General features: G+C 41.0%; 1 protein-coding gene across 1 annotated transcript in view; it reads right to left on the reverse strand.

Moving 5' to 3' along the window:
* LOC120534402 (zinc finger protein 883-like) overlaps positions 1-18251 on the reverse strand; it is a 30100-nt gene extending 11849 nt beyond the window's left edge. Inside the window, exons 1-2 of the mRNA XM_039761953.1 lie at positions 18057-18251; positions 4639-5092 (exon numbers count right to left, since the gene is read on the reverse strand). Coding sequence (XP_039617887.1) covers positions 4639-5017 — 379 coding nt within the window. The 5' untranslated portion in view covers positions 5018-5092; positions 18057-18251. The remainder of the gene's footprint in view (positions 1-4638; positions 5093-18056) is intronic.
* Between the last annotated feature and the right edge of the window lie 201 nt (positions 18252-18452).

Consider the following 18452-nt stretch of genomic DNA (forward strand, 5'->3'; position numbering starts at 1 on the left):
TTCAGGAACAAATGAGAACAGAAGTAATTGAGATCTATCAGTCTGGTAAAGGTTATAAAGCCATTTCTAAAGCTTTGGGACTCCAGCGAACCACAGTGAGAGCCATTATCCACAAATGACAAAAACATGGAACAGTGGTGAACCTTCCCAGGAGTGGCCGCCGACCAAAATTACCCCAAGAGCGCAGAGGCGACTCATCCGAGAGGTCACAAAGACCCCAGGACAACGTCTAAAGAACTGCAGGCCTCACTTGCCTCAATTAAGGTCAGTGTTCACGACTCCACCATAAGAAAGAGACTGGGCAAAACGGCCTGCATGGCAGATTTCCAAGACGCAAACCACTGTTAAGCAAAAAGAACATTAGGGCTCGTCTCAATTTTGCTAAGAAACATCTCAATGATTGCCAAGACTTTTGGGAAAATACTTTTTGGACTGATGAGACAAAAGTTGAACTTTTGGAAGGCAAATGTCCCGTTACATCTGGTGTAAAAGGAACACAGCATTTCAGAAAAAGAACATCATACCAACAGTAAAATATGGTGGTGGTAGTGTGATGGTCTGGGGTTGTTTTGCTGCTTCAGGACCTGGAAGGCTTGCTGTGATAGATGGAACCATGAATTCTACTGTCTACCAAAAATCCTGAAGGAGAATGTCCGCCATCTGTTCGTCAACTCAAGCTGAAGCGATCTTGGGTGCTGCAACAGGACAATGACCCAAAACACACCAGCAAATCCACCTCTGAATGGCTGAAGAAAAACAAAATGAAGACTTTGGAGTGGCCTAGTCAAAGTCCTGACCTGAATCCAATTGAGATGCTATGGCATGACCTTAAAAAGGCGGTTCATGCTAGAAAACCCTCAAATAAAGCTGAATTACAACAATTCTGCAAAGATGAGTGGGCCAAAATTCCTCCAGAGCGATGTAAAAGACTCATTGCAAGTTATCGCAAACACTTGATTGCAGTTATTGCTACTAAGGGTGGCCCATATAATTTTATATATATATATATATATATATATATATATATATATATATATATATATATAATTATGCAGAATTACAGTAATCTATACGTGATGTTTCCAGGGTATGTACTGTACAAGAACAGCAGTAGGTTAGGTGTGAGGAATGGATGGAGATGATTTAATTTGTGAAGGTGAAAATATGTGGAACGGGTAACATTATTAATACGAGATTTGAAAGACAGAGTGCTGTTGAGGATGACACTCAACCTCTTAACCGGAGAAGATGGAGAAACTATAGAACCATCAATTGTCAAGGAAAAATCTGTCATATTTGGCAAGAGAAGATTTAGTGCCAATGAGGAGAACCTCGGTTTTATCATTATTATGTTTGAGAAAATTACAATTAGAGTGGGCTAAACCAGTTGCCCATTACCCCCAAAAGGAGATCCATGGTCCTTCATTTCTAGTTGTATCAATAGTGAGAAGCTACACAGGGCCAGCCCCACGTTGTTTGATGTTCTCACACAGTGAGTGCCAGTAAGTGGCAGCTTATCCAGCCAAGCTAAAGGGAACTCCCTGCACCCAAAGTGAGCAAGAGGTTCTTCAGAACTTCTGAACTACAACCAGGAGGGCCTCTCATTATGCACTGAGGCCAGTTGCTATCTCTTTACCTCATTGCACTTGCCTTCCTCCCTGAGCAATCTTGGACAAGCCCCCAAATGTCACTGATGAGCATTTGCTCAGGGCCATTGCCCTTCTTTGCATCGTATTCTCACAAAAAGAAGGTGAGGGTGTTGTTTTGTTTATTGGATTTACTGGTTTGGCTGACTTTTAGCTTCTGTTTACTGGAATTTGTTATTGGATTGTGTCTTGAGAGCGTATTCACCTTAGAATTGCCTCTCATGGCATGTCTTTTTTGCTCTTTTGTGAATAAAGAACTTTTTTTTTTTTAGAAAGATTCTTTGTTTGCCCTATCATTTACAAACTGAGAGTTTATGATCATCCTCCCTCTTGTTGGACTTGGGTAATAATTTAGGACATTGCTTGTGATTTTTTCAACCTTCAAAGCCTGTTCTTCATTTTTAGGCCTATCCAGGCCTGACATGTCCCATTTGGCTCAGGTCACACTTGTCTTGGGGGTGCGACCTGTTTTGGGCAAGCCAGTCAGAATTCTGGCCTTATTTTTGTAGGCCTCACCTGTGTTTGCTATTTTGGTGTCAGAATCACAACACGGTGAGGTTGAGAAAGAGCCTGCTGCTGTGTCATACCACACCTAGTGGCAGTAGAAGTCCGAAGCCCACTCACTCAACTCACTTGGTCGGAGGAAGTTCCCGTCAGATAAACTGGATAAGCTGGTGTTTCCCTCCCAAGTGCATGGCCTGCCTCTCGACACGGGCACATAAAACAAATCGGGCAGTGCCCAGAGTGATTTCTTGATGGTGACAAGTGTGCTACAGTAGTTCTAAGAGGTCAAATGGGAATGTACTACAAAAGTCCTCCCACATCTGAGCAGCAGGACCCCAGTTTGCAAAGCTGGAAACTTCATGTTGACTCACCACTTGTGCCACTTATCTAATTGGGCAGCAGACATGTGCAACACTAGCCGGGTCACCGGACCTCAGAGTTGCCAGATTAGGCATTTTCACGTACATCTGGACTATTTTTAACTCTGCTGTGCATAAAAAAATTGGCTAGGGTGTGATTTCTCATTATGGGTTCTTCTTCTTGAAATCCTGCGTGATTTTGTAAGACTGGAAATAAATATTATGTGAATTTCCACAGCCCTTCAACCTTCAAAAGCAGCTCTTTTTCTTTCCAACATAATGATAGTGAAATGTCACACAACCTCCCTCATTTAAAATGTGCCAATTTCACAGATAATTAAAGTTTACTCAACCAAACACAGCCTTTGCTACTCAATTACCAATTGCAGTGGCAGTCGACCATTACGGCGGATTAAACCATCAGTCTATAAAAGCCAAAGCACAAATCAGTGTCGAAAATTGGGATGTGCTGGCAGGATATGTGCAGCACACAATGCATTTTCACAGTAACTCCTCTACTGTAGGACCACGTTTTGTAAACTGTAGGAAAAATGTCAACATAATTTAAAAAACAGAAAAAAAAAAAAAAACAATATTATACAAGGTACAGAAAGATCCTCCCAGTTTAAAACAACTAATCACTTCTGCTCTTTGAGATGATACAAAGGTTAAGGTTTACACCTGTGGCATAACTGGTAAATAATTCTTACTTATTTCACTGTAGCATTTATAATAAACCATTTTGTCTTTCTGGTTAAAACATTTTGGGCTTCAAGTTAATGATGAGTAAGGTTTTGTTTTGGGTCAGGTGAAAGATTGGACAGATGTTCAGTATAAATCTTCCAAGTTTAATCTGGCGATGCCTTTTCTTCTAGTCCTCTTTAATTTTATATATCAGAAATTTGACAAATGGGAGGAGACCATTCAGTCCATCAAGCCCCTTTGTTTAGCTACTAGCTAATCTGTCCCATTATACCCTACAGATTTTTATTAAAGGTTTTCTGCTTCAACTCCGTGTCTCAGCAGTATGTCCCAAAGTCCCACAACTCTTTGTGTAAAGAACTGCTTCCTGGCTTCAGTCTTAAATGCATTTCCTCTTAATTTCCACTGATGTTCTTGAGTATTTGATTCACCCTTAAGCTGAAAGAATGTTGCTGAATCTGCTTTATCGGCACCTTTGAGGAGTTTAAATACCTGGATGAGTTCCCCACACATGCAGTCTTCTCAGCTTGAGACTAAACAGGTTTAATTCTCGGAGTCTATCACAGGAGGACATGTCCAAAATTAAGTGTTAGAATGCAGTTCGTTGCTCTCCTCTGCACAGCTTCAAGTACTGCTATGTCTTCCTTGTACTGTGGTGACCAAAACGGCACACAATACTCCAGATGTGGTCTGACTAGTGCATTATACCCAGTAGTTTGAGCAGAACATCCCTTAAATTCAAAAGTTTTTTATTTATAACTTATATATGTAGTTTGAGCATAACGTTCCTTGACTTAAAGTCAACAGTTGGTTATATATTAACATTTTATCTGCCCTTATCCCTTTTCGACAGTCCACAATGAAGTTTAGCATGTTTTTCTGTGAGAGATTCACTGTAGCAGGGTATCACTGCAGGATAACTTTGATCACACAAGGCTTTAAATAAAATTCACAGGCTGCAATTCCCATGCAGCCACTCATCATCATCAGAAGACTTCAGTTGGTTTCCACCAGTTCTCTTTCCTCTCCACACAGCCATTAGCCCCTGCCAGTACAGTAGATACCCTAAGATGCTGGATCACAAAGAATGGTGAAGGCATTCATGTCACCCACTAGATTTTCCAAACAAACAGACAGCAGGTGCCTGCTGGTTTGGTTTCTAATCTTGAAGCAAATTCGATTTTTTGTGAATTTTCAAAGGGAGGATTGTCAGTGGTGTTTTTGGTTTGCTTTTGTGCAGTGAATATAATAAACTCAAACTGCCCAAAATTGGCATTCAGTTCATTGTTTTTCATTTTACCTGTAAATGCAGTAATTTTAAAACAATGTCCCACTCAGATATGAGCATCATAAAATGTTCATGTTTAACACTTAAAGTACAAGGCAACCTTTTAAGTTAAAAACACTGGCAAAATGTTAAGACTTACTTTCTCCAGAAGGACTTGACAGGGTTGGATCGGCTTCTTTTTTTTTCCTCGATTCTTTCTCTGTTTCTTCTTCTAGGGTCTCGGATTTCACGTTGACAGGACGCTGCTGAAAAGAATGGTACCCGTCCTGCTGGGAGACTACTCCGGTCACTTCTGTATCTTTACAGACATACTCTGAATTGAGGTCCTCTTCCTTGATGTGGTCTTTAAGTTCACATTTCTCTACATCAGTACAGGCAGATGTCTGCTCCGAGTCTTCTGTTCTGCCCACTGACTCCCATTTGCAGTCCTCTGCCTTAATGGGCAAACTAGTCTGACTGCAGAGGCTGGCTTCCCATTCACAATCCTCTTCTTTAATGGTCATGTCTCTTTTCTCCATGGTGTATTTGTCAGGCTGGTGGATGTCCTCCAGCAAAAACACCTAACAATCCCTGGGAATAGCAGCAGCACACATCTGTTTGGAAAGAACAGAATTTCAGGTTCTTTGTTATTTATGTCAGGTAAAATGCCTAGAGGGGGGCTGGGTGGTCTCATGGCCTAGGAACCCCCGCAGAATTTATTTTTTTCTCCAGCTGTCTGAAGTTTTTTTGTTTTTTTCTGTCCTCCCTGGCCATCGGACCTTACTTTTATTGTATGTTAATTAGTGTTCCCTAATTCTAATTTTCTAATTCATTTTGTCTTTTTCATTATGTAAAGCACTTTGAGCCACATCATTTGTATGAGAATGTGCTATAGAAATAAATGTTGTTGTTGCTGCTGTTGTTATAGCAACACATCAGTTGAGGTTTAAGCCAAGTCAATCAGTTCACTCACAGCTACTACATCTTAACCTCCTCATGCTTCATATTAAATAGCCAAGAGTAAAACAGTAGGGAATGTCATGAAAAAAAAGCAAGCGGACATGAAGCCATCTCCCATAATTCTGTGCTAGCAGTAGGTAACACCCAGCACAAAATGTAGTGTTTAAACAGGAGTGTGTGGTAGAGTACATCAGCCTGACATGCAAAGTAGGTTGGAGTGGTGCCAGGACCTGTGCTGGTATCCGGAAGGTTTCACCTTCAAATCCCCATTACTGCCTACTCTGCTGGACCCTTGAGCAAGACCCTTAACCTGCAATTGCTGCAGGGGTGCTGTACAATGGCTGACCCTGCGCTCTGACCTCAATGGGTATCTGACAACAAACAAATTCCTAATATAAGAAATTGTAAAAGGCGAAATAAAGATCAAGAAGTCAGATCCAGTAGATGTGCTGGAAACATGCAGTAGTGATATAGCATGGCACAGATAACGTCATACCCCGCAGCAAAGATGGGGCAAGTCATTGCTGATTGGCAAAAGGCAGCATTGCCCCATCACTCTCGAACTAAAGGAGTTTGGGACACTTTCATGTACTTACGGTGGTGCTAGAAAGTTTGTGAAATCTTTTAGGATTTTTTTTTTCCCCAATTACTACATAAATATGACCTAAAACACAATCAGATTTTAATGCTAGTTTTAAAACTACATGGAGAGACCGCAATAGAACAAATGGCACAAAAACGTTATACCTGCTCATTTCTTTATCGAGAACGCTTATCCAATGGCACATATGTGTGTGTGAACCTTTTTGGATTATAAGTTTATTTGAAGTCAATCAATAGAATATGTGAACACTAGAGTTCACTGTCACTCCTCAAACCAACAGACAGACACTGAGGACACAAGTTTAAAAGCGTGGAGAGCTGGTTTATTTTTCTCATGCCCTTTACAATGCCTTCTCTAGCACCACAGCCCCAAGCAAATACGCAATACAGCCCACAATTATTCCTTCTTTCTCTCTCTATTATTTTTTCTTTCTCCTCCACACCTGCCAGCACACTTCGTCCACCTTCCACCCGATTCTGGCTGCCATCTGTGAGGTCAGTTCAGTCCTTTTATATTGGCCAACCTGCCAGCACTTCCGGGCTGGGCAGAAACCTTGTCTCTTGTATATTCACAGCACCACCAGGCGGCACCTAATAGGACTGAGATACAGAACTTCAAATACCAGGATGCCCCGTAGGAATCTAGGGCACTGCTGTAAAGGAGGGCCGCTGCCACCTAGTGTCTTGGGGGAGGTAGTGCCCTAAAAAAAGGCCTTCCCCCAAGCATCCCGGCCAGATTGAGCTGCCAGCCGTCTGTTACAGGTGATAATCAAGTGTGAGAGAAGCAGGCCGTGCCCTATTTACAGAACATAAATCTGAGTCGTCTGTGTCAAAGCCTGATCTTCACCATCCACGTTTGTGGAAGTGTCTCCTACCTTGGTCAGAAGAGATTTCCAAGGACCTCATAAAAATGTGTACAAAGCAATCAACACCATTGTTACCCTCCCCAGGAGTGGCTGAGCAAAACAAAGACCACTCCAAGAGCAAGGTGTGGAATATTCCAGATAACACCAGGGTCATGTGTACAGATCTTAAGGTCTGTCCTGCATCACCTACTGTCATTGCTCAAGAGCCCACCGTCAGGAAAACATCGAACTAGAATGGTGTGCATGGCAGGGCTCCAAGACGAAAGCCACTACTCTTCAAGGAGACCAATGCTGCCCGGCTAAAGTTTGCTAAATACCAAATGGATAAGCCGGAAGAATGTTCTGTGGATGAATGACTTCAAAATAGAACTTTTTGACTTGAACGAGAATCATTACATCAGGCAAAAAAGCAAACATTGCATTCCAGCAAAAAAACCTCATCTCATCTGTTGATCTTGGTTAGGGCCTGTTTTGCTGCCCTGCTTGCCATTACTAATAGAACTATAAATTCTGAATTGTTCCAGCAAATTCTACAAGAAAATATCAGCGTATCTGTTTGTGAACGAAAAGTGGGTCAAACAACAGGATGACGACCCTAAACATGCAAGTCAAAGAATGGTAAAAACAGAAGAACTCTCATGTTTTAGAATGGTTGGGCTAAAGTGCTCACCAGAAATGTTGTGGAAGGACCTGAAACAAGCCGTTCGTGCAAGGAAGCCCTTCAGTATCTTTGAGCTGATGCAATTCTGCAAAGAAAAATGGGCTAAAATCCCTCCAAGCCAAAGGACGGGGCGGATCGTCTGTTACCGGAAACACTTCGTTGAAGTTACTGCTGCACAAGGGGGCCACACCAGTTACCGAAAGCAAAGATTGACAGACTTTTTAACACAGAGACGGGTACCACTGGATCTGTACAAAATTCCCTGCTTCATGCTTAACCTGGGCAAGACACGTCCAATAAGACTATTGCGCATTGAATTGAATTGAATTGTAACGTGCTCACAGTCTTTGCCTGCTTGTTAGCGTTTTTTCAAGTTATAGTTTGCTGCTACCTTTTGTAACTGTGTGTTGTGCGTTACTGATAAAGTAAGTTGTTTTCTTTTTTGCAGTGTTCAATGTATCTTAATATCTTAGTTAATACTGCAGCATATATTAATCCATGCATCCATCCATTTTCTAACCCGCTGAATCCGAATAGGGTCACGGGTCTGCTGGAGCCAATCCCAGCCAACACAGGGCACAAGGCAGGAACCAATCCTGAGCAGGGTGCCAACCCACCGCAGGACACACACAAACACACCCACACACCAAGCACACACTAGGGCCAATTTAGAATCGCCAATCCACCTAACCTGCTTTGGATTGTGGGAGGAAACCCACGCAGACACGGGGAGAACATGCAAACTCGCGGGGGAGGACTGCGAGGCAGCAGCGCTACCACTGCGCTACCGTGCCGCCCGCATATATTAATGTCCAATGCAAATATACAAAAGCGCTATTATGGCTATGTTTGCTGTTTACGAATGAACATATTGTTACATCTGTGCACTGTTGACCTTTAAGGAGAGATACGCTGTACTTTACTTCGCTTGAAGACGTTAAAATATGTTGATTTTTGCAGTATTAAACAAGTTTTTTTTGTAAACGAATGCCGTCTTGGGTATTACGCTGTACCTTTTATTCTGGTTAATAGTGCCACCTACTGGTTTGATTAAACAATACGTAAAGTTGAGGAATTGATGTTTAGCATTGCTCTTCCTGAATACTAGGTAATGATAATGTTCCAGTTTGACATTTAATTAGTTATGTTCATATATGTATTCCATTTGTATTTGTGTACTTATTGTATTCATTTATTTCTGTTTAGATACCACACATACACTTACGTATACACACCTATTAAAGTTCTTAAAGCAAGCTGGAAAAGGGTGTTACCTACTCTCTGGTGTAGCTGCGGTTCTTTCTAGGCGAAGAATTAGGCCAGCAAGTGTACAATCAGCACAGTAACGTAACGTACAACTGTCCCTCACAGGATTGTTTTCTTCAATAAATAACTGAACAAGTAGGATTTCTTTCTGTTATTTGTTTAATTTGTTTATCTAATTAAGGACTTATGAAAAAAATCGGATCACATTTTAGCCCACATTAATGCAGAAACAGAGAAAATTCTAATAGGTTCACAAACTTTTCTAGCACCCTAAAACACATCCTGACCCTTGACTGATAATTCAGACCTAAAGTGACACATCAGCTCACCCTCCCAAATCACTCTTTTACAGAAATTTCTCAATCTTTGCTTAAGTTACGAATGGCTCTTTTTTAAATTGTATTTTATAGTGAAGCTAAGTGAACTGAGCTTACTAATTACAATTATTGGAGCTATTCCACTTATTGCGTGGCCGCTTTACATTAGCGTATAGGTATGCTGACTTAAGGATCTCTGAATGTGTTAGGGCAGATGTATACTTTAGAATTCAAATTGTACTAGCTGAAATACTCGGCATTGACCGGGAGGAAAATAAAGTGTTTTTTTAAACTGTTTGAGAAAAATATAATTAAAAAACACAACTTTAAAAATAAAGATAAATTAACAAACAACGAAGACTCACTAATGTGCTTGTCTTGCCGTCTTGTATGTATGTTATCATCCATTGATGCTTGGAACCGGCCAACTCTATTTAGTATCAAAAGCAACAGGGGCAGTCAACTCCAGTTCGCCCTCTGGTGGTCATTCCGAGTGTCAACTGGATGATAACATGCATAGATGATCGCAAGATCACCACCCCCCCCAGGCCCCCCCAACCAGAAGGGCGTGAGTTAGGGTTGATTTGACCCCACAATATTTTTAGTTAACCGATGAGAAACGTGTACCAAGTGTCATGCAAATCATTTCAGCCGTTCGGAAGTGATGCAGGAACACACACACACACACACACATACATAGACATATAGATATATACTAGCAGACCTCGTGCGCTTCGCTGCAGTCGCTGTATTTGGAATAATTATATATCTACATGCGACTTATAGAGCTTCTTTATATACAACATTTTTGGTTTGTCCTCCTGGAGCCAAAATATATACATTTTCTCTGTGACTAATTCGTGAACATGCTACATAAAAAACAGAAACGGGAAAAACGGCAACACCGCCAGGAACAACAGTAAAAAACAACAGAAAATGAGATAAAGTAAAAGTCTACTAAACACTAAAGTACAAAAACGAAGTAGAAAGTAACAGTAAACCTCAACACCGCCGGGAAGACCGGCACACCGCGAGTACTAAACACAAAGAAACACTAAGTAGAAACACTAAAGGAAAAAATACTATTCAGGAAGTACTGCATCTAATAAACAGTAAATCAGTAAAGGAGAGAGGACTAAACACCAAGGAGAAAGAACGGCAAGACCGCGTCAGCTGCAGAGCTCAGCTCGGAGCGAAATGAAGTGAATGAAATGAAGTGAATGGGAGAGGAGATGATCACGTGACTCCTTCACCCTCCCTCCACAAACACAGTCTCTTGGATCCCAACTCTCCTTTATATGTATATATATATATATATATATATATATATATATATATATATATATATATATATATATATATATATATATATATATATATATATATATATATATATAATGTATATATATATATATATATATATATATATATATATATATATATATATATATATATATATATATATGTGTATATATATATATGTATATATATGTATATATATATGTATATACGTATGTATATATATATGTATATACGTATATATATATACATACTGTGACGGCTGGCCCCGGCACAGACAGACGGACAGCATATTTTGCTCCCACACACCGTTTATTTACACTATTTACAGTCATAGAAATGTCACGTGCACTCACGAACCCCAGTGCCTCTTGCACCGAATCCCCCAAAGTCCAGGGCCCACAGTCTCTGTGCCTTTCTTCCTGGCCGCCTCCTGTCCGCTCTCCAGCTCAGTCCTTCTGCCTCCCGACTTCCCACCACCGACTGGAGGGAGGCGGCCCTCAATAAGGCTCCCGGATGAGCCCCAGGTGTTTCCGGCACCTGTTCCTTGGCCACCCAGCGTGGCGGAAGTGCTGGCTGCCTTCCTGGCAGCTCTCCGAGCGCCACATAAAGTCTTCCCCGGCACTTCCTGGTGTGGCGGAAGTGCGGGCTCCCGGGATAATTAGGCACAGGCGCCGCCGGCGTGTGGCCCGGGTCCCTACAGGGCTGGGCTTCCATGCCCTGTACCCGGGCCCCCTGCGTAACCAGGGACGGACGCCCCACTCTGTCTGGAGGAGCACTCGCCCTCTCTTGTCCTCAAGCGTCGGCGGGCTCCAGCCCCAGCCGCGACCGTCGCGGAATAAACCGGCATCGGGCGCCGCCTGGCGGTGACCACGGGCCCTACAGGGAAGGGCTTCCATGCCCTCGACCCGTGGCTCCCAATAGAACCAGGGCGGGCCCCCTCGCGGTCTGGAGGAGGCACAAGCCCTCCTCATGTCCTCCTGAAGCCCCGGGGCTCCAGCCCGGCGAGGCCACAGTGCCCCACCGCTGCGCGAGGACACGTGGGTCCGAGCGGCACAACCGAAAGGGCAGCCGTCCCGCTGTTCCCGCGGTTGGGACACTATTGGCCTCGGCGTGGAGCCTCTTTTTTAATTTCCCCTTTATTTATTTAAAAAATTTTAAAAATACACCAAATTCATTTTTTAACAACAAATTTTTTTAAAAAAAATTTTTAAAACAAAATAACAAACCCCCCTTTTTTTCCCCCCCCTTTTCCCCCAAATTTTTAAAAAAATTTTTTTAAAAATTTTAAAAAAATTTTAAAAACTAATTTAAAAAATTATAAAATTAAAAAAAAATTTTTAAAAAAAAAAAATAATTTTAAAATACCCCCATTTTAAATTTAAAAAATAAAAATAAAAAAAAATAAAAAAAAAAAGTCACAGGGCGGCCTGCGCCATTGGTCGCCTAGCGAGGTGCTGCGCTCTGCCTCTGTACTCCGGGCACTTCTGTCGCACCAGGACGGATGACTCTGGTTCTGAGGAGGCACTCGCCTCCTTGTCCCCTATCTCAGGCCCCCGGCTCCATAGCCGCGACCGTGCGATAAGCCGCTCGGGCGCCCGCCTGGCGTGACCGGCCCCGGAAGGGCTTCCATGCGCCTCAACCCGCGTGCTCCCACAAACCAGGCGGACGCTGCGTGTGGAGGCACGCCTCCTCGTCTCCAGTCCCGCCGGCTCCAGCCCGCGCGATCGTGGCGATCAACGCACGGGCCGCCCGCGCACCAGGCCCCTACAGTGTGGCTTCCATGCCCTCACCCGGGCTCCAATAGAACCAGGACGGACTGCCCTGCATGTCTGGAGAGGCACAAGCCTCCTCATGTCCCTCTGCTCCAGCTAGCCGCCGCAATCGATATATATATATACATATAATATATATATATACATTACACATATATATACTCTTGCATATATATATATATACACACATATATATATATATATATATATATATATATATATATATATATATATATATATATATATATATATATATATATATATATATATATATATATATATATATATATATATATATATATATATATATATATATATATATATATATATATATATATATACATATATATATATATATATATATATATATATATATATATATATATATATATATATATATATATATATATATATATATATATATATATATATATATATATATATATATATATATATATATATATATATATATATATATATATATATATATATATATATACATATATATATATATATATATATATATATATATATATATATATATATATATATATATATATATATATATATATATATATATATATATATATATATATACATATATATATATATATATATATATATATATATATATATATATATATATATATATATATATATATATATATATATATATATATATATATATATATATATATATATATATATATACATATATATATATATATATATATATATATATATATATATATATATATATATATATATATATATATATATATATATATGGTGAAAAATTATTGCTACTTCACTGTTTACTGGTGTAAATGCCACAGGAGTTGGACGGGCATCCCGATTAGATCAGAGGAGGGTATGGTTCCTTACCCGGACGGAAGGCTCCGAACAGGCAGATGGGCATCTCAGCCAGAATAGAGGAAAGACCTGGATGTGAAGGCCAGAGATGATGAACAGACAGCCCACCAGAATAAGACGTCGCTGGGGACTCTTTATTCCCCTAGGATGCTAGATGGCAGCGGCCATGGATATCGGTGCCCAATATGGAACCAGTAGGGCATGCTGGGAAGTGTAGTCTGGCAACACAGCCTTGCTGGGGTCCCTGGGTGCTGTTAAGAGGGTGCATCAGGGAGATGCATTTCATAAAATAGGACTTCCATATTACCTGTATCAATAAAAGGTACCGCACTCCCTTGTGCAGGCGAGTCGGAGCTGGGAGGAAGAAAGGCAACACTCAACTGGAGGAGTGCAGTGCGGTGGTAAGAGTATTGTAGAGAGAGTAATTGTGATTTGTAGAGAAAGAGAGAGATCACTTGTGGTTTTGCTACTTGAGGACTTGGTGAATAAACCATACTTTATTTGAACCTGGGACTCCCTGTGTGTTTGTATTTGGGGGTCTGGGGCTAGCTGACACTCCTGGCTTCCTTCACACTGGACTGATAGTGCAAGTGAAGTTTCCCAGAGCAGGGTCCTCTAACAGCTGAGTTTCAACCAAATGTCACCACCCCACTCAGATTTTGAGATGCCCGGCGACACGTTTTTCCCTTTTTGCAGTCTTGCTCAGCAGTCCATTTATGGTTTGTTAATCATACATTTTTTTGTTTGGCCGAAGTAAGAAAATGCACAATAAAGCCAATCCAAGCAGAAGCAGCATGCCCACAGCAGGGTGCCAGTTCATCATGGGGCCCATTTTTAATCACCAGATAAACTAGTTTGCTTATCTTTGAAAATGTGAAATGAAAACTGGAGCAGCTGGAACAAAATATACACAGACAAGGACCAGAGGCAGGAGATAAATATTGGGGTTTCAGTTCATAGAGTAGCAGTAGGACTGACCACCCTGCCACCATGCTGCCCAAGCACATTTTCATAAATTACTTTGAGCATGCAGAAAAGAGACTGGAAATGAGACTGGGAGGTTAAAAAATGGTGGAATCATCAATTGGATTTGCGATACTTTAATTTACGGTGCATTACTTGTAACATCAGTGGTTATTAGAGAGGAGGTTTCATTCTGTTAATGATTAGTCTAGACCTTGAAGTTTATTAAATGGTCGAGGTATTACCTAGTTCAGGGGTGGGCAATGTCGGTCCTGGAGGGTCGCACTGGCTGCAGGTTTTCATTCCGACCCAATTGCTTAATTAGAAACCAATCCTTGACAATCTCATAACTTATTAAATGTTATGGCTTGTTAGTCTGCAATTTAATGTTCTTATATCGTGGATTTTTTTTTTCCCTTTCCAAAGATATTATCCAAATGATTTGAAGCCTAAATCGGATCATTTTCAGTCTGTCACATTTTTCTTTTAAGTGTTTTATTAAATCAAGCAGTGCATGGTAAATCTGCACATATGTGAATGGAAACAACACAGACAGAGAGCTGCTGGCCGATTTGTCATTTACATCTTATTCCTAATAAGGAGCCATTAAAAACAGTGAATGCAGTATTTAAGACTGAAATAAGCAAATAAGGGTGGGGAACCTTAACAGGCGAGACCACTAAAACGAAGCCTCAAAATGTCACTTAAGCAATAAGCGCTTCACCAGCAATAACTGACTTCTCATTAAGAATCAAAAACCTGCAGCCACAGTGGCTCTCCAGGACGGATGCTGCCCACCCCTGATCTAGTTTAAGCCTGGCCTAGGAAGGCAAAAAAGGCTCGACTAGGGTAACTAATATCTTTTCTATCATGATTATTTACTTTTTAGGCTTAAATGCCTGAAAAAAAAAAAGGTTTGAGCCATTTGGTTAAGGATTGTGCTGCCGCCTTCTTGTACGAGTTGTGCAACACTTCCTAGCTTCAGTTATTTGATCCGAGTAAGACTGAGGGCAACTTTTTGATGTTAACCAAATGCTCTGTGATGCGTTTTTATCTTTGTCATTTAAAAATTGAAAAAAAATCTCTTGAATAATAAAAAAAAACAAAAACAAATAAAAACCACAATAATAGCATAAACTCGATTATTTTTGTCTCTCAACTGTATTTTTTAGCTGAAATGTGACGAAACTGAGGTACTATTAAGGCAGATATTTTATTTTTATTGACCTGTCTAGATTTAATGAACAAGTTGGGCAGATATGTCAATCCAGCTTTATTTATTTATTTATTTATTTATATATGTATGTATGTTACTTGTAAAGTGATATTTGACACGAGAGGATATATATATTTTTCACATTACGAAACAAGAATACCGTACTGATCAAGCGGGAGATGCAGAGAGCCATTCGGCGGGGCAGCTACAGAGCACTGAACGTTCAGAAGGAGCAGCGCGTTATGCAAATTAAACATCTGAGCGAGAGGAGGAAATCCCGGGAAAAAGAGTGGAACTCGCGCGAGAGGCGGGTTCGAGTGTGGAAGGCGCTGGAAAGGACGCGCTTTTGCTCGGCTTTATTGGTGAACGGCGGGGCTCTCACGAGGCAGCTGCGGATGGGAAGGAGCAGTGTGGTGTGCGTGAACAGCACGGAGTGAACGAGTGAGTTGAGTGAAGCTGCGACGTGCTAATGGGCCGTAATTCTGAAGCGGAAGACCGTATAGAAAGGGTTAGACGAGTCAGAGTGCAATTAAAGTTAACGCGATCACAGAGCTACAGTATGTCGGCTTCTCCAGGTAGTCCCGTCCTCCTCAGACATGCAGGTCTCGACCATCAGAGGAGTGTGTCTCTCTCAGATCAGGACCCAGCGATACTACTGTAAGGCGCAACATGTGTACTACAGCACAATTATCAAGTCGTTGATGAGCAATTAAGGATAGTATTTGTGGACTTTTACCACAAGTTTTAATGTATGCCCATTTAAGAGATGCTTATTCTTTCAATTAAATCAGTCATCAGCAGTGCAGACACACACACACACACTGCCCTCCATAATGTTTGGGACAAAGACACATTTTTCCTTGATTTTGCTCCACAGTTTAAATTTTCAAATCAAACAATTCAGACGTGATTAAAGGGCACATTGCAGACTTTCACTCAAGAGGATTTGCAAACACTTCGGTCTCATCATATAGAAATGACCATTCTTTTTATTCATGGTCGCCTCTTTTCATATAAATACTGAATACATGTGGGTAACATCTGTATGCAAATGATTATTTGTAAACGTTGGGATAGGCTTCAGCTTCCTTGCGACCCTGCATTTTTAGAAAATGGGCGGATGTAACTTGTTAAATGATCTCTTTCATTCACACTCAATTCCAACGGCTAGTTAACACTGAGGTATTTCATTGTTTTTCTTCATTTTTAAATTCATCTCGATTTTATAATAACCGCTCTGTAAAGTCCGTTTCCTCGCATCACTTAATGGATGGATGTGCACCTACTCTACCCGACTGTCTGAACTGTCAATTCATCCCCGCGCTAAAGAATGGAAGAAACTAAGTAATCAGTGCACTGTCGACGTGAAAGATGGTTCAAGTCACGCAGCGACAGCTACCGGCCGACGGAATTCGCCCCTGGAATTCAGGAGTCGGAGTCAATGAGGCAATTTTAGGACGTGGACACTAAAAAAAAGGAGACAGACTGTAAGATCTAGCAAGTAACTCCGACTGGAGACTTCAGTAACCTGGGACACCAGGCGGGGGGCCGGGGGATGTGGAGCCACCCAGAAGCCAGATAGACTTTAATAATGGAAATGCCTATTTTCATGTTTCCTGCATCTTATTCTGTACGAGTTTCTTCCATTTGAAACACTCATATTATTAAACCACAAACCTATACCCATTTTCAAAGTAGGGTTCCATACCATTGTATGCTATTTTTCGTGAAATTACAGGCTAGATCTTGCCAAAAACAGTTCGTGAAAATTGACTGAAAGACACGCTTTCCTGAAGAGCAAATAAACTCATTAGTGTAAATTATTAGGTCAGTTACACTTGCAGGATAAACGTGCTTCATTCACAATATTGCATCCCACGTACATGTGCTACTGCTAGTGCATGTCCCGACTTCAAAAATAGAAACAGCAAACCAAATTCCAAAGAGGCAACGGAAGAAGCAATGTCACTCTGCACTCCAAACTAAAGGAAAACAAAGTAAAATACAGCTGTAAGTGTAAGGAACAGGCAAGCATCCGCAAATGTTGTTGTGACTTGTGTCAAATATTCATTCACTATTAATATATAAATTAATATTATCAGATTCACAACTATGACGAAATTTACAGAGAGTACAGTCTGCAGAATTTAGACTATACAGTAAAGTGTGTACAGCAGTACTTAAAGAATAAAGAGCTCAAATTAAAGTTAAAAAAATAAATTTTGTCAGCACTTTCAATTTTGTCCTACAAAATAAATTGGCAAGTTTAACTCTTTTAAGTTTAAGCTTTAACTTCAGTGAAAACGGCTCATCTCGAACGCCGTATTGACGAGTGAATGACTGAATCAGGCATCAGCTCTTATATCAGGCTCAGAGAATGAATAATAAAATAATTCCTGGCTCAGAGCGTAGCATAGCCAAAACGTGTCGTATCACAAGGCACGTCGATACCATCCGACGATGCGTCCGCTTCCACCTTCTCGCCTTCCGTGCGTTTCCATTACTGCAAACAATGGCCACCAGCAGGCATCAGACTCAGTTGGTCGACTAACCGTCTGACGTCTAGATGGGTAGAAAGTACGATTTGGAATCAGAAAGACTGAATGGGGTCTAAGCCTCTAGGGAAAAGTACGCATTTTTCCAGAAAACGCCACAGGCCGGGACATTTCCTGATCTTTCGGGGACGGGTGATCCAAAAATAAGGACTGTCTCAGGAAAACCGGGACGTCTGGTCACTGTAAAAAGCACAAAGAGAGGAGCCACAATTCCAGTTACTTACCCTTGTATCTTTAGGGTGCTCTCCACGCTCTATCATTGCACGCAGACTACGTCGGCCGGACACAAGAGGACACATAAGAACCAGTCTAACACTTCATATCCACCGTTTGCTATTGCTCAGTCTTCTTCATCTTCTTCTACTGTTTCTAGTTAAATGTTCATAGCAACTCAGAAACAATAAGGCACCTCGACTTGTGCTTCCGTCGCTCTTAATGACGTCATCTCCTGAATAAACTGCGATTTTCTCTGGCTCGCTCTGTTGTGTTGACGACTTTAGATTTAACACGTGCTCTTTGTCACTTAATCGTTACTGAATCTGGAAACCCCTCTAGTAGGAAATGATGTGCGATGTACAGTATGTAAAATTTATATTAACCTGTTCAAATTGTTTTGCTGC

This window comes from Polypterus senegalus, chromosome 8, assembly GCF_016835505.1.
Source record: "Polypterus senegalus isolate Bchr_013 chromosome 8, ASM1683550v1, whole genome shotgun sequence".
In the NCBI taxonomy this organism is placed as follows: domain Eukaryota; kingdom Metazoa; phylum Chordata; class Cladistia; order Polypteriformes; family Polypteridae; genus Polypterus; species Polypterus senegalus.